Raw genomic sequence first — 24,655 nt, 5'->3', positions numbered from 1 at the left:
ATATATATATATATGTTATCATCATCGACATTTAACGTCCGTTTTCCATGCTGGCATGGGTTGGACAGTACATCAGGAGCTAATGGGCCAGAGGACTGTACCAAGCCCTAATGACTGCAAGCAACTCTCAAGGTATGACCCCTCAACTGAGTGGGGTGGAGTATTGAGGGAGGTGGCCTTATACTAGGTGATTAAAGGATAAAGTATGATAGAGGTACAGGAACATGTGTCTTGCTGTACAGGAGATATGTGGTCCCAGTTAGCAAAAGAGAAAAGATAGCAGTGAAGAGGTGTAGGCATATCCCCTAGTTATTGGAAGATGATATATGGCAGAAGTAGTCCAGAAGGTTGGACCAAGTGAATGTGTAGGTAAGTTCATATGAGTGTGGAAGTAGGGTGGCAGATGGACAGAGATGAATACAGTAAATGGTGCACACAAGTGGTGTAATAATTTGCAAATACATGTTTTTTTGGGGTGGTGGTGGAGATGGAGGAAATAATAATGGGTCACAGTTATAATAGATAACAGCACAGATGATGTGAAGTGTGTGGTGGGTGGGGTGTAGAAAGATGCACAGTTCCAGGGACAAGGTCTGAGGTACATAGGGGTGGAAATAGTGGGTGACAAACAGAGATAGCAGGGCTGCTTTTAAGAGATGAGAAGAGGAGGTGAAAGGAGTGTTCAGTGGAAATTAAGGTGGTAAGGGATGATACTGAGAATGCAGGAGACGTAAGAAGTGGTTCCAGGGAGGGTGAGTGGTAGCACAAAAGTGGGGATTGAAATATATGCACTTCTGCTCTCATGTAATTACAGCAGGTGAGTGGACAGTGCCTTAGTCAGGAGAGTGATGGAGGGGTAGGTATTAGGAAGATGAGTTGTGGGGAAGAGGCTCATCAGGGAGATTTAGTGCAGGAGCATAGGCATAAATGGTGTGCATTTAGAGCCTCATTTTCCCTGAGATGGACAGGTTGTCTTGAGCATAGCAAATCATCTATCATTGGTCTACATCTCTGTGAGGTTCAACATCTGGAGGTCATTCTTCACTACTTTGTCTTTATGTCTGGTAAGTTCACTGTCATCAGTTCACTGCGAAGAATGTCCACTGATTCAGTTTTTCAATAAAATAGTATTAAAAGTTTTTATTATTTTAAATAGTTTAATGCTGAGATATTATGGATATATTTTCTTGGTAAAGTTCCCTTATGGTAAATGGATGGCAGTGAACTCTCCTATGATGAATTGGTGGTGGTGAGCTTACCTGTAATTCTTTGTCCCACATCCTCCTTGGTCTCTCTCTTCCACAGGTTCTGGCCATATTTTGTGATTAGCAATGCCTTGTGCAACTGTTCACATCCATATGCATCACATGCCTCTATCAGTGCTGTTTTCTTTCTTGCACAATACATCTGATGCCGCTTATATCCAATTTTACTCTCAACACATTTGGATTTTGTTTTACACGTACACTGATGCTACACAATTATCAGAACATGATAGCTTCATTGCTGTCTTGCCTTTGCATGCCCTCTGCATTTATGGCCCATGTTTCACTACCATGTAGCATTGTTCTTTGTACACAAGCATCATACAATCTGCCTTTCAATCTAAGAGAGACCTTTTGTTAGCAACAGAGGTTAGTAACCCTCTGAACTATCCCTAGCAACTGTGCTTTTGTAGCATCCTCCTCTACTGCTAATTAGGTCATTTAGGTTACTGAAACAATCTACTACCTGTAAGAACCCTCCTGGAAGTTCAAGGAAATCTATTTTTGGTGTGTTCTTATTGTATATTGCTCTTACATATGTACAATGTGCAGCCTACTTTCTTTATTAACTTTCCTGTGATTCCACTGTAAAATGTCCACAATTTGCACTGGGTACACTGTATGGAATTTTTACCAATAGCTTTTCTACAGGGCTATTTTCCGGAAGAGATTAATGGTTTGTTTTTCTGCTTACTAGAGCTTTGGTTTATACTAAGTTTGCTTTAAGGTCCTTTGATTACAGGTTTTGTGTCAATACCTGTAATTTTTTTTCTAATTCTACTATAGAGTCAGCTATATAAACAAGATCATCTGCATAGAGGAATTTCCACTAAATTTGTTACTGTATTCACTGCTTACTCTCACCTTCTATATGGCTTGGATGGCTTTTACCAGCCATTTGTCTACCTTAACTTCTACAATGACCACCAGATGACAGAGCAAGGGATCCTGTCAAAGCTTTCTACATGTCAATGAATGCCAAGTACAGTAGTTTAATTTTGGCTACTTCACCTCAGTTGCCTTCCTAGAATGATAGCATAAGTAGTGCTTCACCTGAGCACAAAACCAAACTATATCTCATCTAGGCTTGCTCTCTTCATAATTAGTTGAGTTATAACTCTTTCTATAACTTTCATAACCTGGTCCAGCAATTTGCTACCTATACAATTGCGTCTCTCTAAGACATCTCATTTACCCTTGTAACAGTTGACTATAGTCTTGCTACACCAGTCGTTAGATATTTCTTTTTGATCTAGCTGATTAACTATATGGGTGGCCAATCCATATCCCACTCCACCTGATATTTTAAGCATCTCAGCAGTAATTCCTGATGAAGCAGGGGCCTTCTCTCTCTCCATATCCATAATTGCTTTATCTATTATACTGTTGTCAACTATAATGGCTTTTTCTGCTTTTTTTCCCATGCACTGTCTTCCAATCCAAAACACATCATGCCTTTGGTCATCACACCATTGAATATTGGCAAATGTTTTTCTTTATGCTTTCCCCCTTGCTAGATAGACTTGTTGTCTAGCTTCTCTTCTAACTATTTTTATTTTCTCTGTTACCATTGTTGTAGTCCTTTCTTGCGTATCTTTTTGCTTCCAATCTTTACATGTCTAAAAAGCACCTACTACACTCTCAGAGTGGCTGGCATTAGGAAGGGCATGCAGCTGTAGAAATATTGCCAGATCAAATTAGAGCCTGGTGTAGCCGCTGGCTCTCCAGACCTCAGTCAAACCATCTAACCCATGCCAGCATTGAAAATGGACATTAGACGATGATGATAATGATTTTGCTAAAGCTTTCGCTAAAGTTGATTATGGAATAACATGTCACAAACTGTTTGACCTCAGCATAGTTGGAAAACTAGGGCAGTTTCTGCATGGCTTATTAATAAGTAGGAATCAGACAGTTGCAGCTAATGCTGCTCTTTCTGAGGAGGCATCAGTTCTTAGCATTGTCCTCCAGGGAACTGTACTGAGACCACTACTGTTTGTAGTATTTCTTTAAGATGTGTTCTCATTCATACAGTTGGTCTTTCTAGCTATGCTGACACTACAGAAGTATCATACACAGTTAAAAGCCCTGATGATAATACAGCAGCTGATACAGGTGGATTGAAGAAAAGAACATGCAAAGCTGAAAAACTTCTGATGCTATCAACCTACAAACAGGTTGCAATTAGAGTATATAGGACCAGGGTATATTACCATTCTAGTGTTATAGTCAGTGTATATTTAAGAAATTGATATCAGTAATTATGCATCATTCTGAGTGTATATTACTCAGATGACAACAATGTACAGGTGTCTGGTTGGTCGGATTCTAGGATAATGGCTAAGCTCTCAATAACCACCTTCAGCATCTGGTTATGACAATGGTTTTCTCTAAAGGCTTTGTGCAGATACTGAGATGTTCTAAGGAACTTCTTTAGATCAAAGTGGACAGGATGGTGTCTTGCACTTACTCCGGATGCAAGGATGAGCAGGATATAGCAGGGCATCATAGACATTCTGGATCCAGAACTGGATATGATAGAAATCTGCTTGCATATTTGACTATGTATCCTTGTGTTACCACATGATCTCCCACCTTGTCCATACACCCTGTTGTCTGAATCTCACTATTCTGGTCACCTGCTCTTCCTTCTGTGGGCCTTGTTAATCAGAGGATATGGGAAGTACCCTAATTCCTTTCTGCCAGCTTCCTTTGCCTACTCTGTAATGGAGGAGAGTTCAATTGCAGATATTGAGAAATGGATTTTGATGACCACCTTTGTCTTCTTCAGCACCATGGACCTTGATTTAGCAAGTCAACCTTGTCCAGGCGATGAGTTTCTCATATCCTTGTAGGTTCTTTCCATTGATGTTGTTGTGATGGTAAGGTTAACACACTTCTACCTTTTCTTTTGACTCATTTGGCTACCATCTTCATGATAAGGGTATAAAGAATAATGAAGATGGGTACCTGTTATTCTTTTTTCAAACCAGTATCAGTCATTTCTGAGCCAGAAGTGATTCTTGGCCTGCAATTATTGTAGTAACCTGCCACTTGTACTATTTTCTCTGCCTTCCATTTCCTCCTAGTTTTCACCTTGATTCTAGCTAAATGACACTTTCTGGTCCTTGGAGTCCTTGTACCATATATTGTTTGTGTTATCTTAAACTCTCTAGTGAGGCCTTTGAGTAGGAGCTACAAGACATCACTGGTGCTGAGGCTGTGGGGAAACCCCAGCTATGTGTACTGAAAGCCAGTAATCTTCCTTATTTCTTTATTGCCCACAAGGGGCTAAACATAGAGGGAACAAGCAAGGACAGACAAAGGGATTAAGTCGATTACATCGACCCCAGTGCGTAACTGGTACTTAATTTATCGACCCCTAAAGAATGAAAGGCAAAGTCAACCTCAGCAGAATTTGAACTCAGAACGTAATGGCAGATGAAATACCGCTAAGCATTTTGCCTAGCTTAATCCAGCTCACCGCCTTAATCCAGCTCACCGCCTTAATCCAGCTTACCACCTTAATCCAGTAATCTTTCTTGTGAGGGACTCGGCTATTGCTAATGGAACCATGTAAACCAGTATATGCCATAAGACTTGGAGACAAGATAGAATGTTGATACATTCAAGACTTGAATCTGGCAGTCAATCCTGACTTGCCAACTTTAGGGAGTTAAGTCTCAAGGACTTTCTTAAATATTTGAAATTGCAGAGAAGTACTTCTCCTGACTAATGACTGATCACTCTGTAATGGAGGAGAGTTCAATTGCAGATATTGAGAAATGGATTTTGATGACCACCTTTGTCTTCTTCAGCACCATGGACCTTGATTTAGCAAGTCAACCTTGTCCAGGCGATGAGTTTCTCATATCCTTGTAGGTTCTTTCCATTGATGTTGTTGTGATGGTAAGGTTAACACACTTCTACCTTTTCTTTTGACTCATTTGGCTACCATCTTCATGATAAGGGTATAAAGAATAATGAAGATGGGTACCTGTTATTCTTTTTTCAAACCAGTATCAGTCATTTCTGAGCCAGAAGTGATTCTTGGCCTGCAATTATTGTAGTAACCTGGGATCAAGTCCTTGACTTTATTGGGAACAGAGTGTTGGTGCAATGTAAGCTCAACCAGTCTGTGTTGTTTGAACCCATAAACATTTAGTCCATCCATAGTATGACTGCGTAGCCGTATTTCGTCTGTCCTTACGTTCTGAGTTCAAATCCTGCCGAGGTCGACTTTGCCTTTCATCCTTTCGGGGTCGATAAATTAAGTACCAGTTACGCACTGGGGTCGATATAATCGACTTAATCTGTTTGTCTGTCCTTGTTTGTCCCCTCTGTGTTTAGCCCCTTGTGGGTAGTAAAGAAATACATAGTATGACTGGGTTACCGCTGTTCTCATAGGCTTCTCTGATAAACTGTGTAATTACATTACTCCAAGTAACCTGAAATACCAAGAAACCCACCCTTCTGTTCTGAAGGCTTGATGTCAGTCTATGGAGAACAATGCTGCAAAACACCTTCCCTTCGACAGTTAGTATTGAAATTGACTGAATTGTATATTACTCAGATGACAACAATGTACAAGTGTCTGGTTTGTCGGATTCTAGGATAATGGCTAAGCTCTCAATAACCACCTTGAGCATCTGGTTATGACAATGGTTTTCTCTAAAGGCTTTGGTAGCTACTGAGATGTTCTAAGGCACTTCTTTAGATCAAAGTGGACAGGATATATTGAAATTGATATTCTAGGAGTTTTCCTTTTTGGGAAACCAAATGGTTGCTACATCCCTACTGATCAGCAATTCTCCCCATTTGCCATATCTACATTTGCTAAATCTACCATGAGCATTGCTTGTATGTTAAATAGGACACACTACTGGGGCCTGTAGCAGATGCAGAGCATGCTGCTTTGGTGACCCCCTCTCAAACTTAGATGAGATTTTAATGGGTTCAACTCTTTTTCTTACACTGGAGCTACTCAGAGTGTCATTGAGTAACACATGAACTTTCTCAATTGAGCACATTAGACTGTTAGTGTGTCTAATTCCTAGTGATCAGTTTGTAAAACCAAAGAGATTGGCAGCACAGGCAGTTCTGTTCCTAAGTCTCTCTTTTTCCCTTCCCCTGTGTCACTTTGCTCTGAGAAGGGTCATAAGATTTTTTCCTTAAGATGCTCCTCAGGTCACCTAAGGCTTTTTTTCTCTCTACTTCAGTGGAAATCCTAAACTGCGTTTTGAGGGTTTGAAACTTCTACCAGTGTTAGTCTATAATGCCTGAGTAAATCTTTCTGAACCATAGCTGACAGTGACAACAATCATTTATGGAGTTGACTGTTTGCATCTCCTTTAGTTGAGACTTCAAAGATATCATTGACATCTGTATCAAACTGCAGCTGTTTATTCTTGTTGGAAGGAAGCTGAGAGCCCACTTAATTCACTGCTGCTGAGATTAGGAGATGGTGATGTATGAAGAAATTGGGCTCTTCCTGTGTTTCAGGAGGCTAAAGGCCAGTGCACTACATCTTGTTCTCTCGCTCCATGCGTTTCACTTTGACTTGATGGATTTAAAACCTTGATAATTCTTGCACAATTGATTGCAACATACTGTAATGTAATCATTAGCAGGGGTTGTTAAGTATGATCTATCCTCTGGAGATTTCATCCTCCTCACTTTTTGGGATTTCCTAGGGATATATATCTGAAGTTGTTGTGGTAGTTCACTGGGTTTCTTTTTCACAGGGAAGGAATTTCAACCGTGTTTCGTGGTCTGCTTCCACAACAGCTCCTTTATAGAATCCAGTTAGCTCAAGACATCATCAGGAGAAACCACGTCCGGTTTTGGCCCCTACTCCTCTACTGTTTTGATGTGGCGCCCCCCTCTTCCAGAGGTTTCTTCAGCTCTGGTGTTGGGTGCATGTCTTCTTTCTTCTGTTCCCTGGCTTCTTCGATGTAGCGTCAACAAGTGTCAGCGGGCGACTGACTGTCTCGTCAAATTTCCTTTTAAATACATACTGCTAAGCTCCAGCAGGCAGCCCCAGCAAGTTGTCACGTATGGATGGGATGCTAACACATATTGTCCTGCATGTTGTCTTTTGGCAGTTATCCAGTCTATTCTTAGGTGTCACTGATTCAGTCAAGCTTCAGTGTGCAAGGTACATCTCCTGGTTGAGCTGTTAATCAAATTTTGCGTTAAGACCTCCCAATTTGAGCGTACAATGAAAAAGTTTAAGAACATGATGACTTCTTCATTCCATGAAGTTACTAAACTAGCCTCGTTTGCAATCTCAAATGAAGTAACACCAATTCACCATATGCAAGAAGTGCATATATTCCCTCCTTCCTTAAATCAATTTTATGCATGTGAATATATATATATATATATAAACAATTGCAGTGTGGAAGGTGTTTATAAGCCATTTAAGAAACACACAAAAACTGTTAGATTCACTTTAGATTCACTTTGAGACCGCGACCTGTTCACTGACAAAACTCCGTGCAGCACGGAATTTTGTCAGTGAACAGGACGTGGTCTCAAAGCAACGAAAATATTTTAACAAATTAAATTTAAATGTTGAAGTGAATCTAATGTTTTTTGTGTGTTTCTTAAATGGCTTATAAACACCTTCCACGCTGCAATTGTTTTCGTTCCAGCACACAATCTCAGATCAGGTCACTTGCTATGCAAGTACATCTCCGTAAAATATATATATATATATATATGTCTTTTCTTTTTAATTTAGGTAGTTTTTATTCTTTGTATCATTTCACCTTAAGTAGTAACTATGGAAAAAAAGAGAAATAATTTCAATGAAGTGAATAAATAAATAAATAAATATGTATAAATGCAGATAGAGAGAGTGAATTGAGACTTGAATTGGAAAGTGACTAATGGTATGTCGAAAGTTCAGACAGAAACAATATAGAAGATTCACAAGTCTAAAGTTCACTGTAAAACAAGATAAGTCAAAGAGTATAATTTTAAAGTAACATACTTTAAGCTGAAGTATGAAAAGAAAAAAAAAAAAGAGTTGAGAAAGGATAAAATGAAAAAGAACAGAAAGGCAAGGAGACTCCCCTCCACTCAGGGTTATAAAAACTTGTCAGAAACTGATTTTCAACAGACGTGATGGAATTGTGTCAGTGACCAGGCTGCAGAAGTGTGCCTCAAATTTTTTTGAAACCTCATGACTGTAATATTAAGATATAATTGAAAAGTGAATGTAGGTGCAGGCATGGCTGTGTGGTAAGAAACTTGCTTCCCAACCACATAATTCTGGGTTGAGTCCCACTGCTTGGAACTTTGGGAAAATGTCTCCATTTGTAACAGATGTGTGAAAAAGTGAATAGAGGAATGAGTGATGACAAAGAGAACCAAAGTGAGGGGGTGAAAGACCAGAAAATCATTGTCACTAACACCACCGCCATTATTATATGAGTAGGTGGGGGGAAGTGTGATAGAGGGAAGAGTTTGAAAGCTGATATAGTCATGAAGAGACAATGGTTGTAGATACATGCTATTTGCTGGTAATATGATTGAGTAGAGAAACAGTATGAGTTGCATGAAAGGGAAAGACAGAGTAAGAGGTGTGACAAAGAAATGATAAAGAGAAAAGGAAATGAGAGTGAGTGATGGTTAGTATTAGTGGTGAAGGATGGTCAGAGAGATCATATAGGATATATATATATAATAACAATTTAATAAATAAAACATATGCATACATACATACATATATGTGCACACCTACATCTATATGTATATATATACATGCATATATGAGTACAGGACACCACAAATAAATGTAGAACACAACGAGAAATGAAAACATAAAATCAAACGAGGAAACAGACTTTTTTTAACAACGAAAAAACAGAGTACAAGACAAACAATACAAGGAATATTCCCCTTCATCAGCTGCCCCTGTTTCGACTCAATGTGTGTTTTGAAGGTAAGGGCAGAACACGATCCGGCCGAAGCAGTCCTTCCTGCAAAATGAATTAAATAAAATTATTTTGCAGAGGGGTAAAAAAAGTGAAAAGAACAGGACGTAAAAGCAATACAAATGAAGAAAAAAAACAGTACAAATAAAGAATAAAAACAGGACTGGGAAACCAACAATAAAGGCTTTTTTTGAGCCTAGACGGTGGAAAAATTCGTTAATATATATATGTATATATGTATAATGAGAATGACAAGGGTGATGGTAGGAGGTATTGAAAACAGACAGATCTAATGTTATTCTTCAGTTACATAGGCACCATGATGAGAAGGATAAAGAGAAAATTGCATGTGGACTGATCTAATGATATATTTTATTACACTAGCAGAATGGTGCAGTGAATAGAAGAGAAGGTGAAGGTGAGTGACGGATGAGAGGGTAACAAAGAAAGGGCACTTTGATAATAACATAACAGACAAGATGCCCAAAACTGATACATTATACCAGGGCTGGATTAAGACCCATTGAGGCCCTAAGCACTTAAAAGATTTTGGTGCCTCTATAAAAGATTATGTAATTTAAAATATAAACAATAACAAAGCATAAAATAAATTTCTATTTTTCAAAGTGAAACAAAACAGTAAGAGGGAAAATAATGTTTCTTTTTGTATACTTCCACTTTATTTATATTTGGAAAGTTTCCTTCTACTTTTTTGAATTGCTGTGTCTTTGATCAGATCATCAAAATTAATCTTAGGTAACACATCTGCATCTATACTTATCAGTAGAGATAAAGGCATCCCGAATATTATTTTAGCAAGTTTAAAGTGATTTCTTTTGTGCTGTAAACCATTTACCATTTCTGTTGTGTCCCCCTCCTTCTCTTGATGCCCTAAGCATGTGTTTATTTTGCTTAATAGTTAATCCAGCATGTCATTATACATCCCAGCCTTAATTATTGGATTGTGTTTGATTACCTATAATCAATCCACTGCAAGACAATGGCATCACCAACCACGGTCTGATGTGTAGGCCGTAAGATTTGAGCTTGAGATCATACCAGTTTGATGAGTCTACTCTACCATACTGACTCGATATGGTTTGACAGAGGAATGCAGTTTTTTATTCTCATATCTAGAAGTTGTTAAGTTGCTTGCCTCGACCCCAGTGCTCAACTGATACTTATTTTGTCAACCCTGAAAGGATGAAAGGTAAAGTTGACCTTGGTGAATGAACTACCACTAAGCATTTTGCCCAGCATGCTAACTATTCTGCTAGCTTACTGCCTTAATAGTAATAATTATATTAATAATAATAATAATTCTTTCTAATAAAGGCATAAGGCCTGAAATTTTTGGGGAAGGGGACAAGTTGATTACATCGACCCCCTGTATTCAATTAGTACTTATTTCATCAACCCCGAAAGGATGAAAGGTAAAGTCATCCATGGCGGAATTTGAACGCAGAATGTAGAGACAGACAAAATGCTGTTAAGCATTTTGCCTGGCATGCTAATGACTGCCTGTTCATCACCTTAGTAGTAATAATAATAATAATAATCTTTTCTACTAGGCACAAGGCCTGAAATTTTTGGGGAAGGGGACAAGTTGATTACATCGACCCCCTGTATTCAATTAGTACTTATTTCATCAACCCCGAAAGGATGAAAGGTAAAGTCATCCATGGCGGAATTTGAACGCAGAATGTAGAGACAGACAAAATGCTGTTAAGCATTTTGCCTGGCATGCTAATGACTGCCTGTTCATCACCTTAGTAGTAATAATAATAATAATCTTTTCTACTAGGCACAAGGCCTGAAATTTTTGGGGAGGGGGCTAGTCGATTAGATCAACTCCAGTATGCAACTGGTACTTAATTTATTGACCCCGAAAGGATGAAAGGCAAAGTCGACTTCGGCAGAATTTGAACTCAAAACATTAGCGACAGACAAAATACCGCTAAGCATATAGCCCAACATGCTAACGATTCTGCCAGCTCGCTGCCTTAATAATAACAATGATAATAATGATAATAATAATAATGATAACAATAATTCGAGATCAGTGACTGTTTGTCATTGAAAAAAGCATATAGTATTTTGCGTTTGGAATGAGTTCTCATCGCTAGCTAGTGATTATCACACACTGATGATGAGTTACTACCCAGAAACCCGGGTATCACGTAAGGCTAAAGATGGGAACGATGATTTCCCTTTGCAAATACTAATCAGACAGTGTGTTGTTAGCCAGCTTGAGGAGATGTCTTCCTGGGGCTATAAACAATAGTAGCATCGTTCCCCTATGGGACCACCACATTATTATCATTAATAATAATTTATTCTTTTATTGGCCACAAGGGCTAACATAAAAGCAACATGAAATGACAAAACAGGACAATGCAAAGGGTTTAGAATGTGTAAATAAAATAACAAAGAAAAATCACACAAAACTCCCAGTAGGAGGAGGCACTTTAACGCTACTTGAGGAAAAACCCACAAAAGCCACGGGTGCCTGACCAACAGGGCCAGAGCTCTTCTTTTAGTTTTACAGGTGTATACTCAGAATTGGTCCTTCCACACTGACCATTCTTCCAACATTCACCAATTTTTCAATAAACTTGCTAGAAAGCAACACTTCCTTCTCCACCCTTACTTGAAGGGTTGATGAGGGCTTGACCAAAGAGGAAAGTGTCTGACTTTAGCCCTTTCAAATAAGTCCACCACACTACCTCTTTCACTACAGCTACCAGACAAATAAAATAATACTAATAATAATAATCCTTTCTACTATAGACACAAGGCATGAAATTTGAGTGAGGGGATAAATCGATTGCATCGACCCCAGTACTCAACTGGTACTCATTTTATGCACCTCGAAAAGATGAAAGGGCAAAGTCAACCTTGGCAGAACTTGAACTCAGAACATATGGACGGATGAAATGCCACTAAGCATTTTGCCCATCATGCTAATGATTCTGCCTGCTCACTGCCTTGATAATAATAATAATGGTTTCAAATTTTTCCACAAGGGCAGCCATTTTGGGGAGGGGTTGTGTTGATTACATCGACCCCAGTGTTCAACTGGTACTTATTTTATTGACCCTGAAAGGATGAAAGGCGAAGTCGACTGCAGCAGAATTTGATGTCAGAATGTGGCGATGGGTAAAATACTGCTAAGCATTTCATCCAGCATGCTAATGATTCTGCCAACTCACTGTCTTAATAATAATAGATTATTATTACTATCTAATATCCATTGTGCCTTTCTTGACAGGTGAGTGGAGCTAAATGTAGTCTGATTAATAAGTATCCAGACTGTTGCCATAGTAACGAAGCTAAAGCATGCAGAGTGAAGCAGCTTGGCACAAACTGACCTTCAACTTTGCTGTGCATGTGCCCGAAGTTTTAATGTTCTAGCTCAGTTTCCCTGTTTACAGCAGTGCTTGGAAGGAAGGTGTGTAGTGTGTGATCATCGCATTGACCATGACAGAGAAAGTTGAGCAGAGACTCTGCATCAAAAAGCTTGGTAATACCTACTCAGAGGCTTACACAAAGTTTTCAAATGGTTTTCATTGTTCTTGACACAATCAAGGAGATCGTGTGCAACTGAAACCTGAGTGTCTTTTTGGTCAGCTCAAAGCAGTTTTGGTACAAACTTAGCAGACATGCATTTCATACCCAAATCTTCAGTAATAACAGACTGAATTGAACCATAACTAATCTGCACACCCTCTAGCAACTCAAGGATGGTGATTTGATGATTTCTCATCACAGCAGTATGCACATCTGTGAAATTTTCCTTAGTTCTGCTGGTTGCAAGTCTCCTAGAACATTCGTCAATATTGACATTTTTTTGGTCATCATGGAAACACTTGACCCACTCACACACTTGTGTGCAGCACACACACTTTCTGCAACTTTGCGCAGGCCTCTGAGCAGGTATCGCCGTGACAGCTTTCTCTGTTATGGTCAATGCAACGATCACATGCTACACACCTTCCTTCCAAGCACAGCGGTAAAAAGCAGAAGTGAGCTGGAACATTAAAACTTAGTGCACACGCACAGCAGAGTTCAAGGTCAATATGTGCCAAGTGGCTTCACTCTACATGCTTTAGCTTCGTTACTATGGCAACAGTCCGGATACTTATTTATCAGACCTCATATTTGAAAATTTAACACTAGAAGTTTTGCTATCATTCTCCCATTGACAGCTCTTTAGATAATGGTGCTCACCATTTCTGATCTTGAACTTGTGTCATCACATTTCATGCTCCCACTTCCTTTTTGATGACTTGTTTTTACTTCATTTATTGTGTTATTTCTTTCTCGCTGTTTCTAACTCAGCTCTAGAAGTATCTTCATAGACAAAAACTTTGCTTGTTTAACCCCACCCATCCGGATGATTATCTAAATATAATTACAACTGTCTCAACACTAACTGTGTAATTATGAGTTATGGGAAGTTCAGGTATTTTTTCATATCTGAAAGCAATCACATAAAGAAAATACTGGGATAGGTACAGGCATGGCCGTGTGGTTATGAAGCTCACTTTGCAATCATATGGTTTCAGGTTTATATGGTCTCACTGCATGGTACCTTGGGTGTGTTCTATTATAGTCCCAGACTGACCAATGTCTTGTGACTGACTATGTTGACCAGTGTTTCTCAGCCTTTTTATCCTTGCATAACCCTTAAAATAAATTACATGTCTCATGGAACCTCTGCACAAAAAAATTATATACTATATCTTTCTCGTATATTTTTCATTGTAGTTCACATAGGATGATGTCTGTATTACAATAACCAATATGTTGTGCATGTATCTCTCAGAATGAAAGGTAGACTTTATGATGTTTGTGTGCAAATGGTTATACTCCATGGTTGTGAGACATTATATTTTATAAGTAAAACTATGATCTTACTATCTATTTCTTTACTACCAACAAGGGACTAAACATAGAGGGAACAGACAAAGGGATTAAATCAATTACATTGACCCCAGTGCGTAACTGGTACTTAATTTATCGACCCCTAAAGGATGAAAGGCAAAGTCGACCTTGACGGAATTTAAATCAACCCCAGTGCATAACTGGTACTTATTTTATCAACCCTGACAGCATTGTGAAATTGTCTTAGTTTTTAATTTATTCTGTCACATGGATTGTTTTTCATGATAAAATTGGTAGATGTTTTTTTTTTTGCTATTCTACTCTTTTGCATATATTCTCTTGTGTTAGAATGGTGAGATAATTCTTTATTTTTAAGGTTCAATATTTTGTTTCATTTGTTTCATCAAGTTGAGCAAAATCACAGACATGACAGATACCGGTGTCATGCAAATTGGCACCTGTACCAGTGGCATGTAAAAGCAGCCCGGTATAATGCAAATGGCACTTATGCCAGTGACACATAAAAGCACCCATTACACTCTCAGAGTGGTTGGCCTTAGGAAGGGCATCTAGCCATAAAAAAACCATACCGAATCAGGCTGAAGTCTTGTGCAGCTTTCCAGCATGCCAACCTGGTCACACTGTCCAACCAATGCCAGCATGGATAACAAACGTTAAATGATGAAGATGATGATGATGATTTCAATGGCAAGCTGAAAAACTCAGTCAAGAGAATGGCTTTAAAATGAAATGGTTCCAGCTCTTTCACCTTTAACTTGTCTTAGTTATTGGACAGTGGCCATGCCAGGACATCACCTTGAAGAGTTTAGTTGAACAAATCAACCCCATCATCATCATCATCGTCCATTTCCATTTCCATTTCCCATGCTCTCATGGGTTGAATGGCTTGACAAGAACTAGCAAGGCCAGGGGTCACACCAAGTTTGTTTTGGCATATTTTCTACAGTTTGATGCCCTTCCTAACACCAACCTCTTTACAGTGTACTGGGGCTTTTTATGTGACACTGTCCCCATGCTTTTACAGGGTACCATCACCATTACTTTTTACCTGACACACCAGTATCAACACCAATGCCTTTTACAAGGCATCTTTGAGTTGTTCTTATTTTTTTTAAAGCCTGGTACCTATTCTGTTGGTTTCTTTTGCCAAATCGCTAACTTTTGTGAATGTAAACAAACCAATACCGTAAGTCAATATACACATGTTCACATTTACATGCTTAGACACTCACACATATATATGATGGGCTTCTTTCACTTTCCCCCTACCAAATCCACTTACAAGGCTTTGGTCAGTCTAGGGCTTTAGTAGAAGACTTTGCCTGTGGTGCCACACTATGGGTGCTGAACCCAGACCACATGGTCAAGAAACAAGCTGCTTAACCACACAGCCACACCTCTAGTTTGGGTAGTTTTTGAATGATGATGAGCTCAGTCAAAGGAATGGTCTACTGATTGGCAAAAATTCACTCACCAACATACTCCAGCCACTGGTATGCCACTACGTTCTAAGTTAAAATTCCGCCGAGGTTGACTTTGCCTTTCATCATTTCAGGGTCGATTAAATAAGTACCAGTTACGCACGGAGGTCGATGTAATCGACTTAATCCGTTTGTCTGTCCTTGTTTGTCCCCTCTCTGTTTAGCCCCTTGTGGGTAGTAAAGAAATAGGTATGTAATAATAATGAACTTATTGTATACAGTACTCAGGTGCACTACAACTCATCAGAAAAAGCAACCAATACTGTATGAACCATACATAGAATATGCACAGAAAGTTGTTCTTGTTCATTTTGCTGCTATTACGTTGGCCTCTACTGCTCTATATGTGTTAGCTGCTTCACCACTCTACCCAGGCTCACTTCGCCATCCTCTTGTCATCCCTGTTGTGTCATACCTCTCAGACCTTTCATTAAACATTTTATGTCAACATTTCCTTTCCAGGATTTTAACCATCAGGAATCATCCCTGCCTGCTCATTTTTTTTTTCATTTTCTTCCTATTGAATCAAGTACATCAACATCAAAATAAAAATCAAATGTAAATTGTAGTTGTGATACCTGTGCTGGTGGCACATAAAAAGCACCATCCGAACGTGGCCGATGCCAGCGCCACCTTTACTGGCTTCCATGCCAGTGGCACGTAAAAAGCACCAACCGATCGTGGCCGCTGCCAGCCTCCTCTGGCTCCTGTGCCGGTGGCATGTAAAAAGCACCCACTACACTAACAGAGTGGTTGGCGTTAAGAAGAGCATCCAGCTGTAGAAACACTGCCAAATTAGACTGGAGCCTGGTGCAGCCTCCTGGCTTCCCAGACCCCGGTCGAACCGTCCAACCCATGCTAGCATGGAAAATGGATGTTAAACGATGATGGTGATGATGATGAAACTGACTTCTACACATTCATATTAAACATCAGCTGTATTAATGGAACTAGTCTAGGAGTGACTGAACTGGCACCACTCTTCCTCTTTGACTAAGTTGTGAGAAAACAACAGCAACAACAACCAAAAATAATTGTTTTAATATTTAAGCAAAGTACATCTTCCCAACACAGGACTGTATATATTTGGGTTTTTTTTTGTCTGAAAAAGAAGAGATAGGATGATTTTGGCATGAAATTTATAATTATGGACCTGTTCATTCAGATTTGGCTTGGGCTAAACAACTTCAGCTTTGTACCTTGACACTCCCAATGTTATTTTTTAACAAACTATTTGTATGGACGTTTTACATTACCAGATATTTCATAAGTTTAGTTGTATGTTGTTCAATAGTTTTATAGGTTGTTTCTTTCTATGACATTTTTTCCGAGATTAACACACATTAACCCTTTTGATAACAACCTGCCTAAGAATCACTCCTGGTTCCATAATACAAGCTTCCTGTTTTAAAGTGATTTAAACTAAAACCTTCCAACAATAATTTGTTTAAAATACCAGCTTAATAAATTCTTCATTATTTTCAAAATTACTTGAAAAAAAAAAATGGGTAGTATATTTCAACAGAAATATTTTAACGAATGGATTAATCCCTATTTGCAACTATTAAAAAAAAAATTTGATTTCTATTGAGTAGACATCTTTTATAGTGAGACAAAATTTGATCTTAATATATTCTTAGTACTTATTTATTGAAAAATCAGGGATAAAAGTCGAAGTCCTCAGCAGGATTTGAACTCTAAACAATGAGTTATCAAACAAGTGGAAATGTCTACTATTTGAAGATGCTTATGAAAATCTCTTTCTTTGATCTCAACAGATAAAATTGGATAACTTAGAGATAAAATTTATTATTATAATAATAATTATTTTTAGATCAGCTTACTTTGCCTGTGAAGTAAAGTATGATTCAAGCAGTGGAATTGCTCTTGACTATATTTTTCTATTGAAGTTGAGACCATAAAAGGCACCATTCAAGTGTGATCGCTGCCAGTGTCACCTGACTGGCTCCTGTGCTGATGGCATGTAAAAAGCACCATTTGAGCATGGTCGATGCTAGTACCTCCTGACTGGCCCTCGTGCCGGTGGCATATAAAAAGCACCCACTATACTCTTGGAGTGGTTGGTGTTATGAAGGGCATCCAGCTATAGAAACTTTGCCAGATCAGATTGGAGCGTGGTGCAGCCTTCTGATTTGCCAGCCCTCAGTCAAACTGTCCAACCCAAGCCAGCATGGGAAGTGGACGTTAAACGATGATGATGATGATGATGACATACATACATACATACATACATACATACATACATACATACATACATACATACACACACACACACACACACACACATACACACACACACACACACACACATTAAAAGATTCTTGATATGAAAGTATTTGTTGACACAGATGATATAGTTTGCGAGAGTAATTTTTGCCAATAAAGCAGATAAACTTGGAACAGATGTGGGCATACTATTCATGGGATTGCAGATGGTGACAAAAGAACTTTGATAAATCGATTGATTGATCAAATGATTGGTCACGCTAATTGTTAGTCAGTTATTTAATTAACTAGTTGACTAATTATAATAAAAAAGAAGTGAAATATAAGTGTTTGTGCTTTAATTGGTAAAATGACCTTCCAGAGATGCAACAACAATATTATTTTAATTGTTATTCAGTAATCATGATTTATTTTATAACCATATAAAAATTTGTTTTATGTAATCTTGGAGAAAGTTTCTAGATGCTTTTCCCCACCCACAACCTTCATTCAACTTTAGCAACTTTACCATCTAAAAGATTTTCCATTCATTCACTAGTTTTTTTTTATTTAATTCTTTTACAGAGTATGACCTTCTCATCAATCCGAAAGATTTCCCAGGAATAAACCAAGGAGATGTACTTGAGATTTATAATGCCCAAGTAAATTACAGGTACAGAATCTATATGCTGTCTAAACCACTCATTCAAACATTTAATACTCTTCATGTGATTATATGTTGTTTTGGAATAATTCTTATGAAATGCAATTAGAAATATGATTTTAGTTAATCAGTTTAAATTGTTTTATTCTATCACTAGCACTATGACCTGGCATTGCTGGGTCTAGTGCTAGTGCTTGTTGTTCGTTGCTGGGTAGTAGTAAAAATTTCTCACTAAATCAAAAGCTAAGTTTCTTATCACATTTCAGCCCGGGCCAGTTTTGTTGTTTATGAACTAGTTGGAGCTTTTTATGAGAGTAATTAATATTCATTGGACTTTGGCAATGCCCATATGCCCATAACTTATGGGCATAAGGGGTCGGTTTATCAATTTATTTTTTAATGGCTTTCTGGAGTGACTGGGGAAATGAAAAGATCTTCATGACCACCCTCAGACAGTTTTGAAAGGCCATAGAAAATGTGAGCCTTTTGTGTGAAAAACTTTGGATTTGTATAAAGGACACGCAGACACACAGATATTTTGCCGTTTATAGGTATAGATAAATTACAACTTTTTGCATTTTAAATACATTTATGGATCTGTTCAATTTGGCTCACAGATTTTTTAATTAATTTTTTTTAAGTAAACAGTTTGAAACTTCGTATACTGGTGGAATTTCTCATGCAGAACATGGTTTACTTTGAACATTTATGACAAAATTTTGTATTTTAGAAGTTGGCACATAAAAAGCACCATCTGAACGTGGCCGATGCCAGCACCCCACATGACTGGCTCCCATGCTGGTGGCATGTAAAAGGCATTATCTGAACGTGATCAATGCCAGGCCTGCCTGACTGGCTCATGTGTTGGTGGCATGTAAAAAGTTTTTTTGGACCAGCGCATAGTAATGATGAATTTTCTGGTAAAGAGCACCACAATTAATGGGGCATGTGCTTTTCTGCTGCCAAAATTGCGGGACACTATCAAGACAGAGAGAGAGAGAGAGGTGTGGCATGCTGACCTAAGGAGTCCGCCTCTTCTGAGACAACATCCCAGGTCACAATGTGCATGTTGCCCAGATGAAGCACACTCCTGCAGCTATGAAATCTTTCCTCATCCCCTTTACTCTCCTGACATTGCACCATCTGACTTCCACTTCCTTCCCATCATGAAGTCTTGTTTGAAGGGAAAGCACTTTTCATATGATGATGGACTTATTTCCGAGGTAAAGTCTTGGCTTCAGATGCAACCTACCAACTTCTACAGACAAGGTCTTCACAGCTGCATAAAACGATAGGAGAAGTGTGTCACCATTGGTGGTGGCTATGTAGAGAAGGACTAATAATTGTGCCAAATTTTGTTTATCCCAGCCCTTGGAAAGTAGGTCAGAGGAAATATTTAATGAACACCCTTTGTAAGTGTTTTTGTAAAAAATTGTTGAGCTTTTAAAAGAATCTTGCAGCTTTGAAACCAAGTGTTTTTGTTGTCAAGTTTAATAGATATCACACCTATATGTATAACCACTAAGTGTCAAAATAATCTCCATTAAACTCTAAAAATATTCTCTTTCACAGCCGATTGCTTCTTCAAGTGAATACTTTAACAGAAGACTTACAGGCTAAAGGTAAAATATTCTATTTATGTTAAAGAAAGAAAAAAACACCACATACAAAGTAAAAAAAACACTCCACTCTCCAAAAATATTAAGCGTTATCTTATATATCTCATTATCATTGTTTGCTGTCCTATTTTTAAATGCTGACATGAGCTGGAAAAACTAAGAACAAGCTTCCCCTCCTCTCCTCCTCCTCCTCTCTCTCTCTCTCTCTCACTTGAAACTTTGATGTTTTTTTCTTATTGTAGCTGAGAAATGAAATATATGATTTATTGTTATTTGTAAGGCAGTGAGCTGGCAGAATTGTTAGCACATCAGACAAAATGCTGTGTAGTATTTCTGACTCTTTACATTCTGTGTAGAAATGGTGCTGAGATCAACTTTGCCTTTCATCCTTTTGGGGTTGATAAAATAAAGTACCAGTAAAGTACTAAGAGTCAATGTAATAAGCTTGCCCCTCTCCCTCAGAATTGCTGGCGTTGTGCCAAAAATTAGAAAAAAAAAATCTTTTTGTTTGTTTTTAACTGCATCATCAATTCAAACAAATTAGTCACCTTTCTTGATTACTTTATGTGACAGATGTAATCCTTCACTCAGTCTAAACATCACCTGATCCTTGGCTATCCTCAGTGAAATCCACTCTATTGCAGGCATTTGAGTTATCTGTCTGAGGTATGAAGATAACCCATAAGTTGCAGTTTCTTCCTCTCTTTCACTCAACACTCACAGCCTCTCAAATGTTCTAGGCATTGCCTTTTTCCCCCTCTGCCTAAGCCCTGTTACTGTATCCAAGAGCCGACCATTTTCTCAATTCACTTATCTCTTAATCTCTAAATTTATCTCTTACACAACAGGTTCAGACCCTGTTGGCATTCAACGCTTACAACATAAGCATTATGAGAACCTGTTAGTCATCTGACAGTAATATTAACCTTTTAGCAGCTAAACCAGCTGTTCCAGGCCCAACTATTCTACTTGTTCTATTTTCAAACTGGCGAGATCTGGCCTCCCACACCTACCTGACAATATCATTCAAAAATAAACAATCACACCATCAAAATCTTTAAGCGATGTGATAATGTATGGGCGACCTGCTGTGTACCTTGGATTGTAGGGTGACCTGCTATGCTTGAGGAGACCTATTGAGTCAAACCATCCAACCTATGCTAGCATGGAAAACGGACGTTAAACGATGATGATGATGATGATGTTGATGATTTGAGAAAGTAATCTGAATGCTAATGGGTCAACCTATTGGCATTGAAACTGGCCATGTCTGCCCCAAATATTCTACTTGTTTTATGCTCAAACTGGCCAGATCTGGCCTCTCACATCTACACTACAATGTCATTCTAAAAATAAATAATATGTAACTGAAATATCAAAGCTACAAGACAGTAATGATTAATTCAAAATAATGTGAATAAATAAGCATTATATTTGACTGACTGATCTGAATGCTTAAGAGTTAAACATGCTTGTAACTGTAAAGAACTATATCAATATTTTCATTGTTACCAGCGTCGCCTTACTGGCACTTGTGTCAGTGGCATGTGAAAAAACATTCGAGTGATGTTGTTCCCAGTGTCACTGGACTGGCTCTTGTACAGGTGGCATGTAAAAAACACCATTTGAGTGTGGTTATTGCCAGTACTGCCTGACTGGCCCTTGTGCTGGTGGCACTTAAAAGCACCCACTACACTCTCGGAGTAGTTGGCTTTAGGAAGGGCATCCAGCTGTAGAAACTCTGTCAGATCACGATTGGAACCTGGTGCAACCATCTGGTTCGCCAGTCCTCAGTCAAATCGTCCAACCCATGCTAGCATGGAAAGCAGACATTAAACGATGATGATAATGATGATGATGACCTCACCTCATTGCTTCCACTGCAGTCATTGGTTCTATCAAATTGCTTCTACAGTTTTTACATCTGCTACTCTTCTGCAGAAATCATTTCTTTCACTGTCAGTCTGCTGTTATTCCTGCAGCAGACGTCCCTTTCAATCTTTCAATGCCTGATTAACTGCAGAGAACACTTCTATTGCCAGTTGGATGCTATTTCTGTAGTAGATATCACCTGCACTGGCAGTACCACTTCAGTCATTACTTCCACTGCTAGCCTGCTGCTATTTTTGCAGTAGATATCATCTGCATTGGCAGTACCGCTTCAGTCATTACTTCCACTGCCAACTCGCTGCTACATTTCTGTTGTAGATGTCACCTGCATTAGTTGTACCATGTCATTCATCACTTTAGCTTCTAGCATGACTGTGGTTATCACCAGTTATATAACTCCAGCCCGGTCATGGTAATGTAATGAATCAAATAAATACTGAAGTGATAGTAACAATGTAAACATCTTTCTCTGATGAGGTAGCATCTACATGGTTGCTCAATCAGCTTGAAATAGCACCCAAATCTCCCTCAAATCGCATCCTACTGTCTTAAAAATGAAGGACACATAGGTAATGTACTCCTACATCTAGATCAGTTGGTCATGGTTGGAATGTTTTTACTCATTGGTTTGCTCAATCATTATAACATGGGGCTAAACAGCAACATCTTTTTATCATAACAACACAGCTGTGTGGTTAAGAAGTTGGTTGCAGTCATTTCGTTTCAGGTTCAATTTCACTGCATGGTACCTTTCCCAGATATTTATTATGACAACAGATAAAATATAATACAAAATCAAGAACAAAATAATTGCAAAGTATTCATAATTAATATTGTTTTTGGTTTTCTTTTATCTTCAGAGTGTATAAGTGTAGAGTCTTCAATTGCTGGTGCTTTTCATTTAAAACCCTACAATGATGTGTATGTCAACAAAGTTGATCCTACGGTAAGTTTATCTTTTAATGGTTTCTTTCATTAGGCTGTAGCCATGCTGGGGCACCAACTTAAAGAATTTTTAGTTAAATGAATCAACCCTGGTACATTTTTATATTTAAGCCTGGTACTTATTCTATCAGTTGCTTTCCAAACCATTACACATCAACACTGGTTGTCAAGCAGTGGTGGGACACACACACACACACTTTAGTAGAAGACATTAGCCAAAGATGCTATGCAGTGAGTTGGCAACTTAAAACATTTATTTATTTGATCACTGCATTAATAAATTTTTTATAAAAGAGAAAGATGGCAGAAAATTAACCATTTAGTTCATGTAATTATGAGGAAGTGATTTTCTGATTTAAAAGAAGATACATTACTTGTAACCTTACAATCACTTCCAAACCGGGAAGTTGGTGAGTGTACTTCATATTATTATGTGTTAGGTAATCCCATCATTCCCTGTGGTGCATAGGCCATTGGCCATTGATGACTTATCTTCTTTATCTTGGCTTTGAATTGTCATCAATGCTTCTGTAACATTGCTTTTTCCTAGGTAGGGATGTTGGCCAAATGCAAACACATTTTCTACCTCTGGGAAGAAGTGGTTCATGTCAGTCTAGCCTCTGTTCTTTGATCTGTCTAGCATAGGACATCCTTTCAGGAGCTTGCACTCTGCTGGCATAGCTGTTGGGGTCATTGAAGCACATAAGCCATCGCACTATTGCAAGAAGTAGTCTTTGTTGGGGGAATGTGGTCCACATGGGACTTGAAAAGTTAGTGGTTTCACAAGCCACTTAATTTTGATTTTCAAGGAATTAATATTTAGGAAAGGAAATATGCAGTGGTGTTGAAAAGCAAGGAAGTGAGTCCAGCTGGTTGATTCAGAGGGAGTAGAATGCAGCCAATAATATAATCTTAAAAGAAGCATAGAGATTTATTACTTAATAATGGGCCAGGAATTGGTGGTTGGGGTTTCCAATAATAGATAGTTTAACAGTTGGGCAAATGCAAATGATTGTAATTTAGGTTTTGATAATCATCCTGTTTTGTTAGAACCATCAAATTTAAGAAGTCATAGAAGAATTTTGAAAAAAAGTTAAAGAGGAGATTAACAGTTCTAAGAAGAATAACATTAAAAATGTCTTCCAGATATCGAAATGTTTTCTTTTTCAAGATTTAAGAAATATTTTTAGTGGTTAAGTTTCCCTATAATCAGTTACACCACTCACACATGTAAGCAAGCACTCATACATCTACAGAGAGAGAGAGAGAGAGAGAGAGAGAGAGGAGAGAGAGAGAGAGAGAGAGGTATAAGATTAGTTCTCAAACAGATTCAAAGCAGATCTTGACAAGTAAAGTTATGTCAATGATGGGGTTATAAATAGTGACGAAAGGACTCTGATAGAGAAAAACTAATAACTGATTGATTGTTTAATCAATACATTAAACAAATCATTGCATAGTTTGTTGGTAAAATAAGGAAGTGGTATTAAACCTGTGCATGTGTTTGTTTAAATTTTTATTGGCATAATGACCTTACCTAGACACAACAAGATATACTTTTGTATTTATCAAAATATTTTCACTGGTTTGTAGGAGGTCAGTTTGGACTTGGTGGAGCTCTTGTACAAAGAACAGTATTACAGTCGAAGTGATATGTGGAGGATGAGAAAGAAATTGGTTAGTGTACTGCCTATATTTTCATTTGCAATTTTTG

The 24,655-nt window shown here is 38.3% G+C and overlaps 1 protein-coding gene across 3 annotated transcripts in view; it reads left to right on the top strand.

Moving 5' to 3' along the window:
• LOC115232685 (GATOR complex protein Iml1) overlaps positions 1–24,655 on the top strand; it is a 120,937-nt gene that overhangs the window by 7,844 nt on the left and 88,438 nt on the right. For all 3 annotated transcript variants that reach the window (XM_029777084.2, XM_029777077.2, XM_029802710.2), the window contains exons 2-5: positions 18,409–18,496; positions 20,060–20,109; positions 22,857–22,942; positions 24,535–24,618. In XM_029777084.2, the coding sequence (XP_029632944.1) occupies positions 18,409–18,496; positions 20,060–20,109; positions 22,857–22,942; positions 24,535–24,618 (308 nt within the window). The remainder of the gene's footprint in view (positions 1–18,408; positions 18,497–20,059; positions 20,110–22,856; positions 22,943–24,534; positions 24,619–24,655) is intronic.

The sequence above is a fragment of the Octopus sinensis genome, linkage group LG1 (genome assembly GCF_006345805.1).
Source record: "Octopus sinensis linkage group LG1, ASM634580v1, whole genome shotgun sequence".
Taxonomy (NCBI): Eukaryota; Metazoa; Mollusca; class Cephalopoda; order Octopoda; family Octopodidae; genus Octopus; species Octopus sinensis.
The sequence above is the reverse complement of the archived record's forward strand: the minus strand, read 5'-3'. Positions and strand labels throughout refer to the sequence as shown.